Below are 22,887 nucleotides of genomic sequence, written 5' to 3'. Positions count from 1 at the left end.
AATAGCTTCATGACTTTCATGCATTTGCTTGTAAAACTAGCAGTGTGATCACTTCTAGTGTATAAATGAACCCACAAATGTTCTCATTTGTGATCTTAATAGTACTTGCGCTGTTGACATGCATTGTAGTTAGGCAGACCTCAATTTTATGGACAATAGCAATATTTATTTAACATGCTGCTTAAGCACCCTAGAACAGACAGTGTACATTTGCATGTGTTCTGTAGTCGCAAATCATACAACATATATGTCACACCTTTTTGCATTTCATATTGCAAAACTTTGCTTTTTCAATTTCTGATTCAGTCAAAATTTCTGTTCCAGACATGCAGTAATGAGGACGGCGCCAGTATAAAGCAACACACTCCACGCACTAAACAGAAGCTGCTGCCTGCTACAACAAGGTCATTGCGTGGACATTGGCTACTACTACAAGGTAAACAACACATGGTTCAGAAATAAATATGTTTGATCTATGCTGTATTGGCTTGCTGTTTGCAGCAGATATGAATGTTTGTTCATATTTATGGTTCAGTATAATTGGTTCGAACATATAAAACACCCATAAATTTGGCTAATATGTGCTGTATCTCATGTGTCACCGTTTTGCCCCAACAGAGTCTATGCCAAGCACATCTTGGTCGTCACAGGAGCTCCTATCTGCACTAACAGGAAGGGGCTGGAGCCGAATTTGCAAGGCTTTTACACCAAGAACAAAGAAGCACATGCACAAGAATATGGATGAGATATCAAGTCTGCAAAGGACTGTGTTAAGACTGCAAAGAGCTTCAGCCACCATTCCACCAGCACGGACATTTGGCTGAGTCATCCAGGTAACTCAAAAAGGACTTTCTAGAAATTCTTCGTCTTCAGATGCACCTGCAACATCTGACCAAGCACGGACGACGCTGGCCAAAAGATTGAGTTCCATCAGTTTGCCCTTAATCAGCTTCCTAGCCATGTTAATTCCGTTTGTGCCAAGTGTAATTTTATGCGAAGCATATTACGAGGGCTCAACCCAGCTCCTCAGGCGCGGCGGTGACCATGAAATCACGTGACACCGTGACGTCACGACAGAGGAGAAGTGGCTTTGGCTCAACTCTTGCAAGACGGGCTGGGTGGGAATCGAACCAGGGTCTCCGGAGTGTGGGACGGAGACGCTACCATTGAGCCACGAGTACAACGCTTCAAAGCGGTACAAAAGCGCCTCTAGTGAATGCGGTGTTGCCTTAGAAACGCGCTGTTTCTAAGGCGTGCGTCTCTTGCTCAGGCGCACATTTCGTTGCCGCGCCGAACGCTGCTTTGCTCGACGCTCACCGCGTCCAATGCGGGGCGCGTAGTCGCTGCCCTGTAGCCCATTGTCTTACACCCCTTGGCGGGTCGACGGGAACGCTGTCGCGTTCCACTCTTGAAGGCGAAGAAGTAATGCATGAGTTGTTTCTTCGTCTAGCCGAACCAAATATAGCCAAGCAACAGCAGTTCACCAGGCTAAACAGTGGTTCAACAACTAAAATAAAGGCTAGTATGCTTCGCATCCTGGGCTTAACCTTACCTAAGCCACAGCCATTTTTTCTTCTATAAATGCAAGCTTTCTCATTGCCCATTTTTGTTAGAGGTCATTCATCCTCATCCAAATATAAAGGTCAACCGATACTTCGCTGATACTTAATACCAGTCACTGTCTAGCAGCCTAACATATCTGTAGCAGTATCTTCTAGTGTATGTTGTCATGCGCAATTACTCTCCTGAAATAGCTGATGCAGCATCGGCATGCGTCTTGCATTGACCTATGCACATGTGCTATGCACCATTTTACTTTTCTTGATGTTTTTAGCCTTCAATACTTGCAGAGCAGAGTGGCTTCTCTCTTGAATGCAAGCTTTCTCATTTTCCATATTCCTAGTCTCGTTGATGATTGCTCCTCTTCCTTGATAGCCTGGGTCTTTGTGCAAGCTACAGTGAAGTGATTGATTGCAGAATCTGGTTTTGCTGTCACACTTGGTTGTGGTAACTGTGTTACGTTTCTCAGATGTGGGGGCCTGGTCAGTTGCATTGGTAAGCAGTCCCTCGAGGTAAGCATTTGCTCCTGCAGTCCGCAAAGCGACATAGACTCCCAGTATACACACACCGTAACTGGTGCGCTCCGTTCGTTCTGGCCTGCTGCAGCCATGGGCAAATTGTGCTTGTGGCCTACCTCGGCCATGATTTGCTCAAAACGGAGACCAGCATATGTGCTTACATGGTCCGAAGTGTATGACGTTGATAGCCGTATGGGTGGAAAGGCCCGCAAGAATGGCTGCCGAAGGTGATGCCCACAAAAGCGACTTGTCCACATTGCGACAAAGTGGGACACAAAGTATGAGCCACACATAGCGGCCCCCGAAAGAAAATAAATGTGCAGGTTGGAAAGGAGTTAACGCTAAAATGCCGGGTAGTCCATGTCGCTGTGTTGGTTGCGGCAGCAGATGCCTGCGTCACCTGATTGCTTCGCAATGGAAGTTGCTCATCTTCAACGGCAACTGTTGGTTCAAACAGGTGCAAGGCTCTGTCCAATCTGTTTGTACCGCAGGTTTTCGCTCGTTACCAGACCACCACATGTGACAAAGGCAAGCATTATGCCTGTAAGATGGTTCGTAGCCAATGTATAATGTATTGTATAATATTGATTAATGTATAATGTATAATGTACGACTGCTTTGCACTGCAAGTTGCTCATCTTTAACAGCGACTGTCTCCGCAAACAGGTGGGACACTCTGTCCAATCTGTTTCTGCTGCTGGTTGTTGCTCTTTAGTAGACCACCATGGGCGTTAGTAGAGGCTCTTGGCAATTAGAACGCACCAGCTACGCGGCAGCGAAGGCACTGACGCATGCCGCATAGCCTGCGGGGCAAGCACGGCGTGTACCAGCGTACGCGACCGGCAAGTCGGGCACTACGCCTGTAGGTAGGCAGCTCAATGTACCCTAAGAGACCCGTGTATGTGAATGCTCACTGTTGCCATATGGTTCGTCGCCAATGTATAATGTATTGTCTGAACCTCATGCGGTGACTGATTGCTGTTTAATTTTGCTGTTATGTCACTTGGTTATGGTCGCAGTGTTATGTTTTTCGAATATTGCGGCCTGGTTGGTTGCACTGGGAAGCAGCCTCTCGAAGTAAGAATTTGATCCTGCAGTCTGCACAGCGACATAGACTCCCAATTTACGCACACCGTGATTCGTGCTCCCCATTCACCCTTTCCTGCTGCAGCCATGGGCAAATTGTGCCTCTGGCCTTTCTCAGCCGCGATTAGGCATGAACGGAGACCAGCATAAGTGCTTACATGGTCGGACGTGTATGAAGTTGGGTGGAAAGGCCCTCAAAAGTGGCTGATGAAGGTGATGCCCACGAAAGCGACTTGTCCATATTGAGACAATGTGGGACACCAAGTGTGAGCCACACATTAGCGGCCTCCAAAAGAAAGAAACATGCAGGCTGGAAAGGAGTCAATGCTAAAATGATGGGTAGTCCATGTCACTGTGTAGGCTGCGGCAGCAGATGCCTGCGTCACCCGATTGCTTCGCACTGCAAGTTGCTCATCTTTAACAGCGACTGTCGCCGCAAACAGGTGGGACACTCTGTCCAATCTGTTTCTGCTGCTGGTTGTTGCTCGTTAGTAGACCACCACGTGCGACGAAGGCAGGCACTATGCCTGTAGGTAGGCAGCTCAATGTACCCTAAGAGACCCGTGTATGTGAATGCTCAGTGTTGCCATATGGTTTATCGCCAATGTATAATGTATTGTCTGAACCTCATGCGGTGACTGATTGCTGTTTAATTTTGCTGTTATGTCACTTGGTTATGGTCGCAGTGTTATATTTTTAGAATATTGCGGCCTGGTCGGTTGCACTGGGAAGGAGTCTCTCGAAGTAAGCAGTCTCTCGAAGTAAGCATTCGCTCCTGCAGCCTGCACAGCGACATAGACTCCCAATTATCATGCACCGTGATTCGTGCTCCCCGTTCGCGCTTTCCTGCTGCAGCAATGGGCATATTGTGCCTCTGGCCTTTCTCGGCCGCGATTAGGCATGAACGGAGACCAGCATACGTGCTTACATAGTCCGATGCGTATGAAGTTGATAGCTAGATGGGTGGAAAGGCCCGCAAAAGTAGCTGATGGAGGCGATGCCCACGAAAGCGACTTGTCCATAGCGAGACAATGTGAGACACCAAGTGTGAGCCACACATTAGCGGCCCCCGAAAGAAAAGAAACGTGCAGGTTGGAAAGGAGTGAACGGCTAAAATCTGGGGTAGCCCATGTCGCTGTGTAGGCTGCAGCAGCAGATGCCTGCGTCTCCCGATTGCTTCGCAATGCAATTTGGGCATTTTTAACGGCGACTGTCGCTGCAAATAAGTGGCACACTCTGTCCAATATGTTTCCGCTGCTGGTTCTTGCTCGTTAACCTGACCACCACGTGCGACGACGACGGTGAGCCGTTTACGAGCTCGCGTCAATGATTCCAGCGTATCTCGACATGCAAATTTTATTTCTGCTATTGCACGAGAATGTACACTGCTTGTCTTCTGCCAATAAAGTCGCGCCTTCTGTTCACTCACTTGTGGCTTGTTTGTATGGGCGTTAGTAGAGGCTCTTGGCAATTAGAACGCACCAGCTGCGCGGCAGCGAAGGCACTGACGCATGCCGCATAGCCTGCGGGGCAAGCACGGCGTGTACCAGCGTACGCGACCGGCAAAAAACGGCCATATTGAATTTTGCGCTAAAAAAAAAAATTTGCACTTCCGCTACCGGATTGAGCAACGTCATCTGGCGTCCCCCAAAGTAAGTTCCATGCGCTGCCGCTGCTTATTTTCGAACCACGGCGGAAGGTACAGTTCCCCTTCTCTAAGTATCTTCTTTATTCTATGGTTTTACGGCGTCACTCGAATTTTTTGGCCACGGGGCCCTTCTCCTTTGATCACTTCCTTAACCATGAACCTTCCTTAGGATCACTAAGTGCGCTTTCCATCGGCCTATATCACAGAGCCACGGCATGTGCGCCCTGCCATATATATATCGGGTAGTCGGCAAACGTTTTAGGATGGGTCGCGCGTGGACCGATCTCGGCAACAAAAAAAAGAAAAAAATGGCTGTGGCTTAGCTAAGGTTAAGCCCAGGATGCGAAGCATACTAGCCTTTAATTTAGTTGTTGAACCACTGTTTAGCCTTGGTGAACTGCTGTTGCTTGGCTATATTTGGTTCGGCTAGACGAAGAAACAACTCAAGCGTTACTCTGCTTCGCCTTCAAGAGTGGAACGCGACAGCGTTCCCGTCGACCCGCCAAGGGGTGTAAGACAATGGGCTACGGCGCAGCGACTATGCGCCCCGCATTGGACGCGGTGAGCGTCCAATGCGGGGCAACGAAATGCACGGCAACGAAATGTGCGCCTGAGCAAGCGACGCACGAGAACAGCTCGTTTCTAAGGCAACACCGCATTCACTAGAGGCGCTTTTGTACCGCTTTGAAGCATCGTACTCGTGGCTCAGTGGTAGCGTCTCCGTCTCACACTCCGGAGACCCTGGTTCGATTCCCACCCAGCCCATCTTGCACAAGTTGAGCCAAAGCCACCTAGAAACAAGCGCACCTGCTTATATACCGCCGCGACGCCGCGAGCGACGGCGCGAGTTTCTCCTCTGTCGTTTCTCCTCTGTCGTGACGTCATGGTGTCACGTGGTATGGCATGGGGTCAAAGGTCATTGAAGGCAACACCGCCGCGCCTGAGGAGCTGGGTTGTGCTCTCGTAATATGCTTCGCATAAAAGCGCACGGACGCGTACGGCTGCAAACACTCGTACCGTATACCCCGTTGCAACTCCACCGGTAGCACAACGTCGGTGCGGCGCCGAAAACGTATATGCATAGCGCACGACTGCAACTCCACGTTTAAATCGGAGAGATGGCTCCGCCCTGACTGCACCGTGAATCACGTAATATCCCAGTTTAATTGATGACGAAGTCTTCTTGCAGCGTTAGCCCCATCTTGCTGGTGACGGCAGCGCGTGCCTGACTTCGTGTGCACACTCTCGTTCGATACGGCGCTGCCGTGACGCCGACTTTTCACCACAGTGTGGCGCCGAGACCATTTTCTCATACCGCGCTGACAACGACGCCACCAGCCATCGCGAGTTGTCTTGTGGTGCCCCGCGCTTTTGTGTCGATGACACGGACAAAATGAATTCCTGCCGACCATCCATCGACCAACACCCACGTGATCGGCCGCCGAACCGACAACGCAATCGCCGGAGCGCCTTCGCTTGTACAGGTAATTAATCGCGCTCGAAAATCAGTCGAAACATGCTTTCGAAGTTGACAGGCATGCGCATGACATGCAACGCCATGCGCATGAAGTTTGAGCAGACTTCAATCCTGCTAAGCAAATGTTATAGGCCTAGCGGAACCGTTGAGTTGGTGTTGCGGCTAGCGGCGGACCTCAGAAAGCTTAGCAGGTAGGACGAGGGAAAGTGCACTTACACTTCAGTTACGGCCTTAACGACTTGAAACCAAGTATTTCTGACATCGCACGACGCGCACATGATGAGCGCGAGAAGCGGCGGCACAGCGCTGTGCCACCATATCCGCATTCGTCACGTAGATGGGTGAGAGACCGTACGTGTCGCTATGCTGACACATATCTTAATTACAGAGGTGCACGGTTTACGTCTACATCTAACTGGAACATTCTGGATTAGTTACCCTAATGTAGAAGTTGCTAACGCTAAAAAAATAAAAAAATAATAAAGATATGGATAACGCTCTGGAGGAGTCGTTGCCAAGTTCAGCAGGATAAATGAGCCCTGCGCTGTGTGCAAAAACCCATACACGCCACACACACAGAGAGAATATATATATATATATATATATCTCCTTCGGCTTGCGTTGATGTGCTCTTTCATTTCGATCTCGTTACGTGGACCTTGGCTTCGCAATAACGCTGCAATGCGGATGTTTGAGGAAGCCGGCGCCGAGGCCGTAATGAATCAACGAGCAGGGCCGCGTTCGCTCTCCCCGTGTCCACCTTCGTTCGTGTCCAGCTCCTGCGTCGCGACGACAGCTCGAGATTGCTGCCTCGCAATGAGATCAGCCGGCAGCCTGCAATCTTCCCGGCGACGCGGCGAGATTGCTAAGCGGAGACCACGTGCGGGCGCTCTCGGTCTCGGCTCTGCTAGCACTAGAGTCGGCTTCGCTTCCCTGGTTTCGTGAGCTTGCGTTTGCTTGTCGGCTGCAACGAAGACAAGCAGGGACAACGAAGACAGGCGAGAGAACGTCTAGCTATGAAAACACACTCGGCCTTGACCTTTATTAAGACGGCTGGCGACGCGGGTTGACTCGTCTTGGTTCTGCAGTACGTGACATTTGAAGCGTGGTCGCTCTCTTTGCTTTACGTGTGCTATTTATATGTCATTTCTATTTCTTTGACATGCTGCATAAAGAACCCAGCGACAGCGCAGACGAAGAGCTTCTATTGTGGGTGTGAAAGTTCACTGTGCCCCGTAGTTCCCATTTCTTTTCCTTTCTCTGTCCCTTTTTCTTTGTTCTCTGTTTCTTTGTTCTTTGTACGTCTCGTTCTTTGTTTATTTCTTTTTTATGGCTGCAGTATTCTAACCAAAGCGGGTAATGCGGTTTGTCGCAGAGTTGGCGCCTTGCCAACTTTTTCCCCTATTCGCCCGCATCATTATGCGATGTGGTGTGGACTAGCTTACTGCGTCCGGAAACTCGAATCTGCCTCTGCACCGATCGGACTTTTCTACCGAAGCGTGTCTATACGCCAGCAATCTTTTCTCCGCCACGTTCAGGCGTCGCTTTCGGCAGTGCGAGTGGGCGCGTGATTATCGGGAGGCAACGAAGTGCCACGCAGAGTGCGTAGATGGGACGAACCGCGGGCTCGGCGCAGGCAATGGATGACAAATGATTCGGGGCAGAGAGGGGGCAGTGGAGCGAACGCATGTGGTCACTTTTGACCACAGTTTCGTAATGGAAGCATTATACTTATATTGAGACACGTTTGTGCACTTATTAAAATTCGTTGTTGGGCTAGTTGGAACACGTTTTGACGGCGCTGCAGAGAGCACGACCGACAGAAGCACGACCGACAGACACGGACACGGGTGCACCAGCAACGGCCAAGAATCAGTTTTTCACTGAGTACGCGCACTTGAAAGAGTCAGCCTTAGCACCAAGTACGCAGTCGAACGATCGACAACCTTTGCAGTAATTGATGCCTTTGGCGGGCTTGTCCAAACGACGTTCGGGCAAGGATGAATCGAGATAGAAGTTCTCTGGTGCTTCGGTGGCCTGCTCACCAAAGGCACCCGGCATTATGACCATAGACCCTCTCTATTTGTGAGCCACCACAATGCAAAGGCAAATAATGAAAAAGATAATTCGTGTCGCCACCAGTGTGTTTTTTTCCCCTTGAGGGTGATCCTTCGGTGATGTCCTCATCTGGCTGTTCACCTTTTCCAGTAGATATCTTTGATGGTCCTCAGCTCTCCATCTGCTGCCCGTATTATCCACACCGCCTAGTAGACGAAAGTACTACTGAACCGGACACGGGTCAAACGCGCTGTCACTGCTTTCGGATGAATCAGTGCGGCCTGTAGGAGTGGACGACCTTAGAATGCTACATGGCGTTGGATAAGCACACCAAGTGGCGCGATAATTACTCTTATATAGTTAATACATTCACATCATTCTTGTATAAACGTTCTGGTTCTCGCTGATTGTTCGACGTGCGACACATGTCCAAAATTCCACATAATGTTACAATTAACGACGTTACACCGTGGCAGCACCCAAAGTCTTGCAAGTTAGGTTATAGGTGCATATAGTTGACTGTAAGAACAGTGTAGAATGCAGGACAAGGCGAGATATGGGGAGCTATAGACGCACCTCACGACCTCATGGATAATGCAATGGGCACCATACCGACTTCTCCGCAAGTCGAGTGACCCATTTTGCCGGCGTTGTCAAACAATGCGGAAAAGCTTGCTTCAGGAAAGTGTAATATGTCCCATGCGCCATTCAATAGCTTTCTTTATCGTTTATGCCTGACCGCTCTTTCCTCCGCCAGACCCACCACCAGTTTCCAGCCCCACGTGTTGGCAAGTTATGATCAGTTTTAGGTGAATGTCAGTTGTGAGTTATAAAATAGAGGCAGAGAAGGCAAGATATATGAAGAGCGGGCATGGCCTCACAGAGTTTATGAAGAGTCAATGGTTGTAGGGACACGTTCAGTGCCATGTATCCGTTGTCTATGGCGTGACGGTGCGATGCGAAACTTGCCGGCGCCGCTGCTTGTCTGTCGAAGCTGTTGTCGTTTTGTCTTGTTTTGTTTGTCTTGTTTTTTTGTCTTTTTTCTGTTTACTGACAACGCATGCGCACTATCGAGGAATTTCCCAAGATTTTCATAGTATTAAATGAAGGCATTCAGTATACGGGCAGCAGAACAACGAAAATAAACACCTTCAGAAGAACTTCACCGCCTGTGCTGTTTATGTGTTTTCTTCCTATGTCCCCGTCTTTTTTGCGGTCAATATGATTTGCAGAAAATAAACACCTGGCTAGGAATGAATCTAAAATAAATTATCATATTGCGCTCTAAATTTTCCACAAGAAAATCCCCGTGAAACAGTTTTTAAAAAAAATTCTTTAACAGCTGATAAAACGTCCCACTGTGCCTAACAGATGGGGCTACCAGAGAAAGAATAATCAGTTGCAGAAAAATTGACCGGAAGTTATCAACATTTCTTCCTCTTCTAATTTTCCTCCTCATGCTCTTGCCCATAGCAATGGCTGGATTTGTGTTCCGTTGAGGCAGCTGTGTCTCTACTCGTTTAGCGAACGTCAAGTTTGTGAACCGGTCGCATGCTCTTCGACAACTGCTTTTTGTATCTTACCAACATTTTTCCTCGTTGAGTGTTTTCTTTCTTGTCCTGTTATGTCACATCAGAGCATAGTATAGTAGCTGGAATCTGTATAGAAAGAAACGGCATCTCTATAAACATATTTCACAATAAAAATTTAAAAAAAGCAGGGCTAGCGCCGGGCCCCTTTAATCGTGCCCACAGTGGGAGAAACAAGGTGTTACTTTTCTTTTTTCGCTCAGTTTTCCTTCGTAATGTGGTTCTAACGTCTCGCACCTTCATCCATCACTTCACATTCCAACAACGTAAGCCCCTCTTTGTTGACTCGTTGGCTTTTCGAAGTCCGGGCTGGTTCTTATATGACCGGCGCTTCAAAAAAAAAAAAAAGAATAGTAATAATCTTGGTGACGCTTGCCTGTCCCGCCAGGGTCTGAATATTTCGCGGTCTGAGAGTTTCGGCGCGGCCATAACCAGCACTCGAACCACCTCGTTAGCAAGTGCGGTTCGTGGCGGAGAAATTAATCAAAACGTCGACTTGCCAACCTAGTCGAGATGGAGCTTTACGCGCGTTACTACATGGCCTAGAAAAGCTCGATCGCTTACATAAACTCGAAAAAAGTGAGCGATGTTTCTCTATTACAGCATGTTAAAATTGTATATAACGTGAAGCAGAAAACAGAAACAGAATAGAGCTCCGGAAAGGGGCTTCCCAAAGTAACCGTTTCTCTCTCCCTCTCTCTTTTGTGCGCAGGGCAGGCACGGGGAAATGACGACAGACTAAGGCGCACTTCGGGAGCCACGGCTCGGCTACCATAATCATTCTCCAGCCACAGGAACCATGACACACGGTAAGGCTTATCGGCGGTCAGTGCGCAGCTCTCGAGGCCACTTCGTGCCACTGTAGCATTTATTTTAGCTACCGAACTATAATGACGCGTAATAGTTACGGCGCCATGCTTCGGTTCACACTATGGCACGTTTGAACACGGATAAGGGCGTGGCGTCTGGAGAATGTCAGAATATATTACGTAGGCCGCATTATCAAACACGAGTCACATTTGAGCGCTTGACGTAAACAGCTCGGTAGACGGGCACTTCCGGGGGCCACACGTCCTTTGAACTGAAGCAGGAAGTTGAAGCCAGAAGCCACCCGCAACAACTTTCGAGAGTGAAATTCTTCGCAATCCCCAAGGGCGGCAATTCCGAATGTTCATTACCTTGTGTGAAAAAGGTGAAGGGCTGAGTAACTTCAGGGAGAAGTACCGACCTAAAGGGGTGACGTACTTCGGGGACTGCGTCCATCCACGGGCTAAGATTAAAATAACACTGAAGGGAAAATTAAATGAAGATATAAAGTTAAATTAGAAAAATTATTCGTCTAGAAATATATCATCATTTATTGTGTGCGAATGCACGGCTTTGTTGCGTTCATAATTCACATCGAAGGTGACACTACTGCTTTTCGATTTGAATGGCAGGCACATTTTCAAAACGGATAAGTTGACGTAAGTTGACGTATACCTCGTATGACCTGGCTCTCTGCCACTGTAAGTTAATCAGGCAGTGCTGACTTCATATGAGAGTTACCAGAGTGAGAAACAGGTGGCGCCACTCTGAGTTTAGATTTTTGTCATTTTCTTGCTTACAAGAACTCCATTCTCCCGACAGCTTACGAATTCGTTATTATAGGAGCCTAATCGTTCGATCTAACCCAAATGGTCTTTTTTTTTCTTCAGCGTCCCTATAACTTACGAGGGAGTTTCGCGTGAGGGGCTACTATATTGAGTCTCACTTAGCCTTACCTCACTTCTTCACGCACTTGCCCAAGTAGACCTCAAGCCATCATTTTAGCCCATATCACACGGCCTCTGTACGCGGGACTGAGGTAAACAATGTGCTGTTCGAACGTGCGCAATTGAATTTAGCGCGGTGAGTGGAAGGCGATGGTCTTTCGCGTCTGGCGAGGAACGGGCCCAGCACATTTACCCTCCCCGGGCGGGCGCAGCCCTGGTGGCGTGCGGTCGCATCTGGTGCCGGTGCCGGGCGGTGCATGCCGGATGAGCCTGGTGAAGGTGGTGGTGCTGGGTGCGCCGGCGGTGGGCAAGACGTCCATCATCCACCAGTTCGTGTGGAGCGAGTTCAGCGAGACATACGTGCCCACCGAGAGTCGACGCACTTACCACCCTTCGGTGGTGGTGAACGGACGCCTGTACGACCTCCAGGTGAGTGCCCGAGCCTGGTAGCACTGTTCGCTTCTTCTCACAATAAAGCGTGCCAGTTTTCTTTTCTTTTTGCCAGACGGAGACAGCGGGTGAACGTGTCAAGCCTAATCATATAGTTGTGCACACAATCCATATAGGAGTGGGTGTGGTCACCATACTTGCCGCAATGTATGACAACATGATTTGAAAGACATGACAGGCAGACGGCGTCTCCGCAATCGCTTTCATATATCAATAATGTTTATATAGGCGGGGGATATGAAATGGGGCAAACGTCATTGTCATTCCTCAACCAAGAAGGGGGCCGACAGACGAAGTAGGATAATGCGCTGCAGCAAATCTGGCCAACGTTTCGATAGGTCGACCTATCTTTTTCAAAAGCGGTCCGATAAAAGTTCACCCATCGAAGTGTTGGCCCGCCTTTTTGCGGCACTTTATCCCTGTTAATAGAACTTTTATGCCACGTTCACACTCCTCAGTATGTAATAAGTTCTGGGAGCCCGCGTATTGTACAGACGCTCGCTCTTCTGTCTAGAGCACTGTAGCGCTGTGCTGCAGAGCAAAGAGTAATAATACAGGAGCTTCTCAAGTTACTACGGCGCAATAGTTTGTGGTCCATGTGAATTCGTGGCTTCCGCTGTTCGCAAAAGGTTTCTTTCAAACCTATCAGAAACGCACAGATACCAATTTTATTTTGTAATCCCAGTGCAATGACTCAAAGCTCTAAACAGATGGATGGGTGACCGTACGCCTCCTTTCCTCCGTTGGGGATGTTCTTTCTAAAAAAATGTTCATCGCAATAGCTATCGACACGCGAACGCCCCTGTGCCCAGCCGTTTGTCCGGCGGTCAGTGTTAAGCGGTAGAGGCAGTAGCATCAGGTCTAAGACATATTTCTCCTCAGAGCATTTCTTGATGATGAAATTTCGATCGGTGCCTAGAGACACAATAGCACGATGTCCTTTAATGATTCGCCGTTGCTTCCCACCTTTACCACTCTGCTTTGGCCGTGGCATCCAGCACTGCGAGACATTTGAAACGTTTATTGACGCTAAGAAACGCGCGCCCGTGTCTAAAAGCGCGCGGTTATTTATTTTCGCCATTGTCACTCTTCGCTCGTGGCGGATTGCGCTTTAAGACAATTGAAAATTTTATTTGCCCATATTAAAGAGGTAAATAAGGGCATGTTTAGCGCCCCCACTATGGGGCCAAACGATGCTTCCCTTATATCAAGTTTTAGAGCCCTTCGGAACTGTGCAGTTTTATTTCTCTTACGAGCATAAACCTTACTCTGGAGGTTCTCAATAACTGCTCCCAACTTTTCTGACTAAAAATAAGAATAAGTTTGTCTGAATCGAGTAGCGGTGTGTGTAGACTCTGTGTGGAATATTTATGGTTTGTTTTCTTTCGCATTCTGGCATCATAACCAAGTGTGTTATGAAGGCATATAACTGCTTTCATTGTATGTGCCTTACGTGGGGCATTTGTGTTTTTACAATATTATTTCAATGCGTGCTTTACAACGAGCTAATTTCAGCGCTGGCGTCTATCTACGGTATGCGACCTGCCTGCACAATTGCTCTAGGACGACATGCCTTTTGTCATGTTTTAGAACCTTTAGTTGCTGTTGCTCTCCTTGCTTGAAAAAAGAATGACAAACAAATTGAAGCCGCTTAAAAGCTGGCACGACGATAGCACGCACGAAAGTAGAAATGAAAAAAGGACAACTTCATGTCTTTCATTTTTTTCCGCCACTGTATACGACCTTTCAGTCGACAATCGTAGTACGAGATGTCCTTTTCGTTCATACTGTTTGTCCGTGTCAGAACGCGCCTGCCTCTCGGTGATGCCAATCCATCCGTACCGAGACTTTCTCACGCATCCGTTTCCGCTTCCGCTGTTGCAGGTGACGGACCTGCCCGTGGTGCCGTACTTCCCGGCCAACTCGTTCTACGAGTGGAGCGACTTCCGCTACTGCGGCCTGCGCAGCGCGTCCGCCTACGTCCTGGTGTTCGACCTGAACGCGCCGGAGACCTTCCAGTACGTGAAGAACATGCGCGAGCAGATCTTCGAGTCGCGCAACATGCAGGGCGTGCCCGTCTTCGTGGTGGGCAACAAGCACGACCTGGGCGAGCCCCGCGAGCACCGCGAGGTGGCCGGCCTCGTGAAGAAGCACTGGCGCTGCGGCTACGTCGAGTGCTCGGCCAAGTACAACTGGCACGTGGGCCTGCTCTTCCGGGAGATCGTGCGAGCCCTGGACGACGGGGGAGGACTGGGTGCGCGGGGTGCCGGCGACCAGGGTCGGAGGGACCGCTGTCGGATCCTATGACGCCGGCGATCCGCGTCGATGTGAAGGAGGAGGCATCGCCTGTAGCCACTCACAGTCTTCGCTGCGGTAAATGGCCGAACTCTCCAGAAACGGAACGGTTTGTTTCCGGAGATCGCAGGCACAATCCATCGAGACTTTCTGGAGCGTCGTTGTCGAAGAACCATCAGCGAGCAGCGCCACGAAGGCGCACCGAACAGTAACCGGTGTCAAATCCTTGTCGAAAACAATGAAGAGAAAAGCGGACAAGCAAGGCGTATTCTCAGCAGCACAACTGCTCTGTCTGTGTTAGTGCGATAGACTTCTCGGCGAGGATGGCGGTAGATTTTGTGGGTGCGTCGCTTCAGTCGGTGAAGTCATCGACTCTTTATTTTAGAAACTGCAGTGTACCCCACACTGATCTACTCCTCTCAACTTGTCGTCCGGAGGCACTGATCTCGAATTCTTCAATACCGGCAGTTGGGCATGTGAACACAATATTTGGCGACGCAAGCTAGCGGCGGCCAGCGGCCCGATGCTCCAGCCTTTCTGGTCAACAAAGCCGAGTTTGCAAAAGTATTTCGTAAGTCACAAGGGTGGCTAGCTTGTCGGTTCAAATGTAGGGGTTAGTGATTTTGAAACTCTCCGTTGCGTTGTTACCGTCATCAAGACTACGCCACCAGTTGGTTTTTACCTTTCCTCTCTCCCTGTAGTGTGCAATAATTAAGGTGTCTGCTAATTACCACGGTATAGTGACTCATTTCCCATTGTGCGTAGTTGTATAAGGAGAACAAATTGTGTGAATATTGACTGGTGCGAATGATATCACTCGATGCTCATACGGCTTAAAGAAGGTCTTTTACATTATTTGACTACGACAAGCAAATACATATTGGCCCGTAACATAGCTCTATGAGGCGCTTGCAATCATGAAAGCAACAACAGGGAAGAGTGTTTGCGCCAGATTTGTTGCAGCCTGTTTGGATTTAGAACGCACAGGCTGGAGTTTATGTTCTTCTGATCGGTGAAATAACATGAGGGGCCGATGACAAGCATCCTGCTTGCACAGAGCCGGATTTCAGAGCCTCCTTTTGTTTCAGAAAATAGTTTTTTACATGGGCTGTGCAAACCGAACGCCAGCGAATTCATATCGGTTCACCAAAATTAGCTTCCGCGTGAACATTCGTCATCCTGTCGATCAAAGTATGTCATGCTGGCATAGAATGCGCAGGAAAAATAATTTTCCACGCCTGCTACGCAATAGGGAAACTGCTTTCCAGGGCTGTTATGCAATGTGATTGTAGAAACAAGGCTATGAGAACGCATCACTAAATTGTAATTATTATATAAATCACGCTATTTCCCAGCCTTACGAGCATTCACACAAAAGACAGGATTTCAAGTAATAATGATACATGCCTAGATTGAAGACGTTGTAAGGCAGTATGGGGGTTCACTGTTGCAAAGAATTTAGGATGACTCATCGCACGATGCACGATTCATAAATATGGTTTTATTGTCCTTACCAGATGATAAAACGTCATTCGCCCTACTGCGCTGGTTCTAGCGCGAAACATGCGAAAACCGGCTTCGCTAGAAAGGGGGCATCCCAACTTTTGTTATGCTTCATTGGTGCAGGTGTACTACATAAAAATGGGACGTCTCAGGTAATTTTAACTATGAAGGTAAAAGTTTGCTCGGGCGTCACTTCTCGCGATGCACGTGACTGAGTCATATATGGTGCAAAAAGAGGTTTGTGCCACAAGCGTGGGCAGAGCAATCAGGGTAATAGTATAGAATCACTTCTGTAGTCATTCTACTCGGGACTCGCAGTGATGCCTACCATCGTCCACCGATGGTCAATAACGAAAGAATATATCGCCATCAAAATGCAGCGCACGTTGTTGTCGCCTCATGTGTGCGGCATTATACAGCTCAAAGATCCCCACATGATGCTAGCATGGTCAAGTAGTGGTTGCCAATTCAGGCAAGAGGCAGGGCGTGGTCACCATTTCAAATTGTGGTTTGGCACTTCATTCGTGATGAACAGTACTTATGCATGGAAATCATAAAATAGGACAAGAAGACAATAACTTGATCGACAAGCATTCTCTTCTCTTGATTTATGCTTGGTTGTCAATTTATTGTGTTACTGCTTTCTTCTCGGCTAGAATCTGAACAAACGTTCCATTTCATGCTGTTAATATGCTATCAGACACGATAAAAGTTACAGCTGCGCGTTGCACCGTGGAATTTGTGTCGGTCGTAATCAGGGCACTGAAGCTGCTTCGAATTAGGACTGCGCTAGCAAGTGAGAGAGAGAACCACGCTGTTGTTTTCATTGGACGACTTACTTTACGAGCACAGACCGTTTCAACAGGTGTCACACTGCCCTGCAACTACTTCATAATAGTTTGCGTATGCCTGTTAGTTATGCACTGTAGTGCAGCCTGTTAACAGAGCAGCACTGATAACGTTGTTTGCTGCATCTTCCCTCTTGTTAAACATAATCTATGAGCGCCGTTTTCAGACGTTTGCGATGTTCGAAATGTCTTTCGCAGTCTTATTTATTTGTATAGGCATAATATTAAACTGAATTTTTGTTATAATAGACTCTTCTTATAGCTGCGCTCACGTTCATTGGCAAGCCCTGTCGGGAGAGGAGGTGAGTGATTCTCAAGGTTATGACGTAACGCGGAGAGAAGTTGGCTTGTTGTTCTCTTGCTAGAGGATGGCGGTTGTGTGTCCGAAGAAGTTGTCAAAATCCGACTGTCCCTTTTGAGTGAACATGATGGCTGGAACAATGTAGACAATTGCAACACTGGTGAGCGCACTTAGCTGAATGTGTGGAGAATGGAACGGATGGGTCTGTATAGAATGAAACACTGCGTAACAGCTCCACCAAGAAACCCATGTGCCCTATAACTTCCACATGTGCTAATCTCATATCATTACTTGGGATACTATGCAAATAAACGCGTTCCCTTGTTTTGATAAGCGATTACTGGATGCGGAGGCTGTGGGACGCGTGGCATTTTTAATAGAAAAGCATATGGTTTGGTCGGACTACAATCTGTCGCCTTAACTGCACTTCATTATGGGCCTATGGAATTACGGCACAGCTTCACAGGCTGTTACTAAGGAGTTGTGAACCATTCTGACAAAAGCCAGTCGTATTGTATTGACTTTTCGTATTTTTTGACACGTCGGGGGCACCTAAAGACTCCAAGACCTTGCTCATAGTTTCGATGCATGATAGAGTTGATGAGTCATGCGGTAACATGCAAGTTACCGTGCACAGAATCACTTACTGTGTTTACAGTTTGGCGTGCTGGATTCAGCGCTGTAGGGTTCTCATCCTTAAATAGGAAAGCTCATCTCAAAATGAGTGGTTGGTAACTGTACCTGTTTTTAGCCAGATGTGTTTTTAGGTGTGTATGTGCAGAGCGAATGGTCCTACGCCCACGGTGGAGCACTCGCAAGATGTTATTCGAGTGAAATGAAGGATATACACTGAGACGTACACTTTCAGCCTTCGTTGTTACAGCTTTGTCCGCGGACGCCATTTCATTGTTGAAAGAGGTCTAAATTCGCAAAACCCTCACTGCCGCTGCTCTGGCGCGATAAAGCACAGTGTCTGAAGCCAGTTGTTTTTGTTGTGTGTGTCCTGCCTGTGCATAGCGAGTTTCGTGCCAAGTGTAGGTCGTTTCGGTCAATGTTTAGCGACAATCCCAATTGAGAAAACTGCCCGCAGCTTTTTTACATTATGTGACATTGTCAATCGAATGGACAGAAAAAACTGCAAGCAAAAAAAAAAATTGGTGAGAATACTTGAATCGTTTTATGCAATTGATGGTAAAGTTAAGACAAAACTAACGACCGAATCCTTAGGATGTGATGGAGTCGTGCAGACGAGTATTGTTATTGTATTCAAGTTATGACGATTCTCCAAAGCTCCTTACCACTGTGGTCAATTTTTCGCCTGGTTCTAGCGTGGCTGTAGCAATGTGACAAATATACCAAGCACTCTCATTAATTACATACGCCTCGCCGGCGGAAGCAATCGGTTGATGTCTGGTACAACTATCTTTCAACATGAATCCTCTGTGGATCAAAGCGACATTTAGCGAGGCTAGTATTTTTGTAAACAGAAGTGACGGGATGTTCCTACGTGGGTCTTGTTTTCCGACGAAGACAAGCCGTGATATGTGAGTGAGGTAGACCGAAGGAAATAAATGAAGTGGCTGAACTCCGTGTTGAACAACATTTCTCGTCCTTGGCGCCTGAAGGCGGCGGAACTTATGGATTACAAGGTAAGGTTTCTTGAACGGGGTGTTTGTACAGGAAGCGTCCTATTACAGCAGTTAGCCTGCCCAGTTGACATAACGGAAAACCTAACCTTTCAAGCATGTAGCACCTCACACAGCGCTTTGACTTAGGGGCCCCATCGATGAGACATCGATGTGCAACCCGCAGATCACGCACGATCACCACAGTACTTGTCAACGTAAAGTGTACCCTACCAGAAAACGCAACACAATACCAAAATATACTTCAGAACGGGTCTGAAAATACACGAGAAACTGGAAAATCGAAAATAAGTACGGAAAATACAGTATATGAGAAAGTTCCATGTTCCTAGGGAGAGTCGATCGTCCGCTATATATGCTGCTTCTCATCGCACGCTCGATGTAGCACCATAATAAGCCAGCCAGAGAGAAAGAGAGAGAGGAATATAGGAAGGCAGGGATGCTAACCAGTTAAGGGTCTGGTTGGCTACTCTACGCTGGGGGAAGGAAGAAGGGGAAGAGAGAGAAGGTAGAGAGAAGATGTAGAGACGCGTAGGGACAGTATTTGAGTTAAAGCCGCTCGCGCAAACCGGACGTTCTGAGAAAGTACAAAAGTGCCTTCACTGCCGTCTGAGCCGATGATCGATGGGGACGGTGCACTAGTACTGTCTGTTTACTCAGAGGATGATCATCTAATTTCCTCAATGTGTTGTACAAAGATTATCTTTGTGCTTGAAATTGAGGACAATGGCACAATGAAGGCCCAATGTTCTCCTCACATCCGCAAACATGACATGCAGGACTATCAGTCATTCCAATTAGTGCTGAGTAGGCATTCATGAAGGCAACTCCCAGCCACAACCGACACAGAAGAGACGCTTCGCGTCGGTTCAGACCGGCCAGAGGTCTGAGTTGCAGTGACAGGTTTAGTCTGTGCAGTCTTGTGCACCCTGTATGTGCGGTATCCCACTCCGCTAAGGAGATCGTGCGTGCTAGAATGCGAAGTTGTCTCGCGGCATCGGTCCTTGAGAGTGGAATGGGGATCGACGCAGCGGTCTTCTTGGTTTGACGTCCGAGCTGCCTTATCTGCGTCATCATTTCCTATGATACCGCAATGACCTGGTACCCATTGAAAAGAGATATCATAGCCTTTTTCTCTTAAGTGATGGACAAGTTCCACGATTTCGCACGTGAGCTGATCATGAGTTCCATGTCGGAGAAACTACTGCACACATTACAAGGCCGGCCTTGAATCGCAGAAGACTGCCCATCTTCGAGGATTTTAAGCATTTATCACACGAAGCGCCTCGCGGAAAGCCGCGAGCTCTGCAGCTGTAGACGTAGTGGCACGGGAAGGCTTGAACCGCTTGGTTATTCTCATTGTTGGTATAATTACAGTGCCATCGGAAGTGGTTGATGCAGTTCATCTATCAGTATAGACGTATAGACCCCCCTCCCCCCCATGCGCCTCATACACTCTTTCGCAATCAGGCACATCACTTATGTGGCTGCCTTCCACAACTGCAATGTCACCAAAAGGAACAAAATCCACACCCTTATACGCGAGATTTACAAGATCGCCCTTGGCCTACCGGAGTCCACAAGCACTGCTCGTCTGCTACAGCTGGGGGTAAACAACACGCTTGAGGAAATCCTGGATGCGCAAAGAACCTCTCAACTCGAACGCATGTCTCTGACAGCCACGGGCCGGTACATCCTGCAGAAACTCGGCTTTAACTACCACGTCCAACACGGTCAGTAACAGGTCATTCCACCCGACCTCAGCGACACGCTGATTGTCGCCCCTATACCTCGAAACATGCACCCCGATTTTAATCGGGGCCGACGCCAGGCCCGTGCCAAGGCTCAACTTAGGTGGAAAGAGGACTACGCGCTTTGTAGACGCCGCAGAATACACACGAGAACACCGGTTCACGGCGGTAGTCGTAGACGTTAGCTCTCGGCTTACGCACGCGTGTAGTGTCGCAAAGGAATACACCGAAACAGCGGAAGAGGTAGCGATTGCGCTTGCGCTTACCGACCCCCTCTGCAAGGTAGTTTTTAGCGACTTACAAGCCGCAGTTCGCAACTACGCGCGGGGGCGCATTTCCTCCGAAGCTCTCCAGACTCTAAGGAAAGCTGGTCGCCAGCACTTCGATAACACCGCAATCATGTGGTTTCCAGCGCACGTCGCCACCCCCACCGATGAGCCCCCCCACCGATGAGCCCCCCCCCCCTCCCCCCCCCCAAACTTGAACGAAGGTAGCACACCGCTCTGCGCGAGAACTGACCCGCCGTGCAGAATCGAAGACCGGCTCTTCGAGTTCGGAACTACTGGTTCAAAACACTCGAGAACGCTTGGTCAGGTACAATGAAATCACCAAGCACTACCAGCTAGGCTGGCGGTTGCTGCCCCCACCTCACCCCATGGTGAAACATGGCCAGGCAGTCGTCTGGCGACAATTGCAAACACAAACCTTCCCCAGTCCGGTGCGATTGCAGCACATTTTCCCCGCCCAATACCCGACTGCTCTTTGCAAATTATGTCAGGAAACTAGAGCGACGCTGTCACACATTTTGTGTGAGTGTCATGTTACATAAGCTACAATGACAGTAGCTCCTGAGGCTCTTGCGTCGAAGTGGCCCGCCGCTCTGCGCAGCTCCAACCTCAAGACACAAGAGTGGGCTGTCCAGCAAGCCCGAGAGGCGGCGACGAGCCAAGGCCTCGAAGTCCCCTCATGGGAGACCTGAGCCCGGGTCGTCAATTTTGTCGGATTCAAAATAAAGTTGTTTCCATCCATATAGTTAGGTGACAGAATTCTTTGTGAATAAAAAACCGCCACAGGCACAAGATGGAGGGAGACGACAACACAGGGCAGACAGAATTCGCCGCGTGAATGGTGCATGAGGGTGACAGAGTAGAACTACAGTTTATCGAGTGGACCAATGTTTTCCAAGTATGTATCGCACTCCTCCCTTGCGTGAGGCAGGCTAAAGGGCCTAAGACACAGTAAACTGATAAAGGTTTCCGCATAAGTGAATGCATGCAATATTCTTAGAACTCACGCTCGTCGGCATACGCTCTACACTCAAGCAGTGTATGCTCCACGGTTTCAATGGAGCCACAGTAATTGCAGTGTGGACTTGTCGCTTGACCGAAGTGGTACCGTAAGCCATTTACATAGTGGGTGTTCAGGCGAAGGCGATGATAAAGAGCTTCCAGATGGCGAGGAATGCTGGATGGGAGTCTGGATATGAGATGTGGGTCGACTGAGTAAAGGAAAGCGTAATGGTGGGTTAGCGATCTCCAGAGCCGATCCATTGCCGATCCGAGCTAGTTGGGAAGCATCAGATCTAGTGAAATAAATCCGCTTATAGTTTTAGCGTTGACGATGTTTGCGTGTCATTTCATCTGTTTTTTCGTTGGCCCGAGTACCACAGTGAGCCGGTATCCAATGAAATGTGATACAGTGGCCTGATGCAACGGCCAAGCGATGCAAGTAAGCAATGTTATTGCTTGATTATTATTGTTTTTTTACCAGACTGCACACTGTTTATAGTGCTCCTTCGGTGTCAGTGAAAACTGCTCGTTGATGAGGCGCTCGGCGCAGTATATAGAGAGCAGCTTCTTTGATGCCGTGAAGCTCTGCTGGCGTTGAGGATGTCCTCTGCTGTAGCCGATAAGAAAGCATTTGTCTTGTTGAGGGCACATAAAGGCCACAGGAGGAAGTCTCCCGAGTGGTTGAGGCATCAGTTTAGAAGTGTGTGTGCAGAGTATATTTCTCGGGTAAGTACAGGAGAGTGGTCTGCAGAAGCGCGGCCTGTGGCATGCGACTCTTTGTCCCATTTGCACCGGGAACAAACTGGTTTATATCTAGAGGTGAAAGTGTCCAGGGAGGAGAGGTCGGAGGCAGTAATTTCTGTGGCTGAATAATCGGAGGCAGGCACAGGATTTGCACAGCTTGGCCAAAGCCAACTTTCCGGTGGGTTAGGGGGACGCAGTACATGAAGTGCTTCTTCCCATGGAGTGCATGCCGAAGATGGGTGCACATTGTTTCTTGGGAAACGATGACATCTAGCGGACAATGCCGCGTTAGTATAAGAAAAACCTAACAGAGAGCCTCTCCACATTTCTTAAGATATTTCTTGGCGATTTTCCCAAAACGTTTCTGTCA

At 48.5% G+C, this 22,887-nt stretch overlaps 1 protein-coding gene across 1 annotated transcript in view; it reads left to right on the top strand.

The window, feature by feature from the left end:
- The window catches only part of LOC135919506 (ras-like protein family member 10B), a 110,520-nt gene extending 95,337 nt beyond the window's left edge, over positions 1–15,183 (top strand). The window contains exons 2-4 of the mRNA XM_065453379.1: positions 10,649–10,745; positions 11,903–12,119; positions 14,025–15,183. Coding sequence (XP_065309451.1) covers positions 11,955–12,119; positions 14,025–14,447 — 588 coding nt within the window. The 5' untranslated portion in view covers positions 10,649–10,745; positions 11,903–11,954 and the 3' untranslated portion in view covers positions 14,448–15,183. The remainder of the gene's footprint in view (positions 1–10,648; positions 10,746–11,902; positions 12,120–14,024) is intronic.
- The last annotated feature ends 7,704 nt before the right edge of the window (positions 15,184–22,887 follow it).

The sequence above is a fragment of the Dermacentor albipictus genome, chromosome 2 (assembly GCF_038994185.2).
Source record: "Dermacentor albipictus isolate Rhodes 1998 colony chromosome 2, USDA_Dalb.pri_finalv2, whole genome shotgun sequence".
Classification (NCBI taxonomy): Eukaryota; Metazoa; Arthropoda; class Arachnida; order Ixodida; family Ixodidae; genus Dermacentor; species Dermacentor albipictus.
This window is presented reverse-complemented; position numbering and strand designations above follow the sequence as displayed.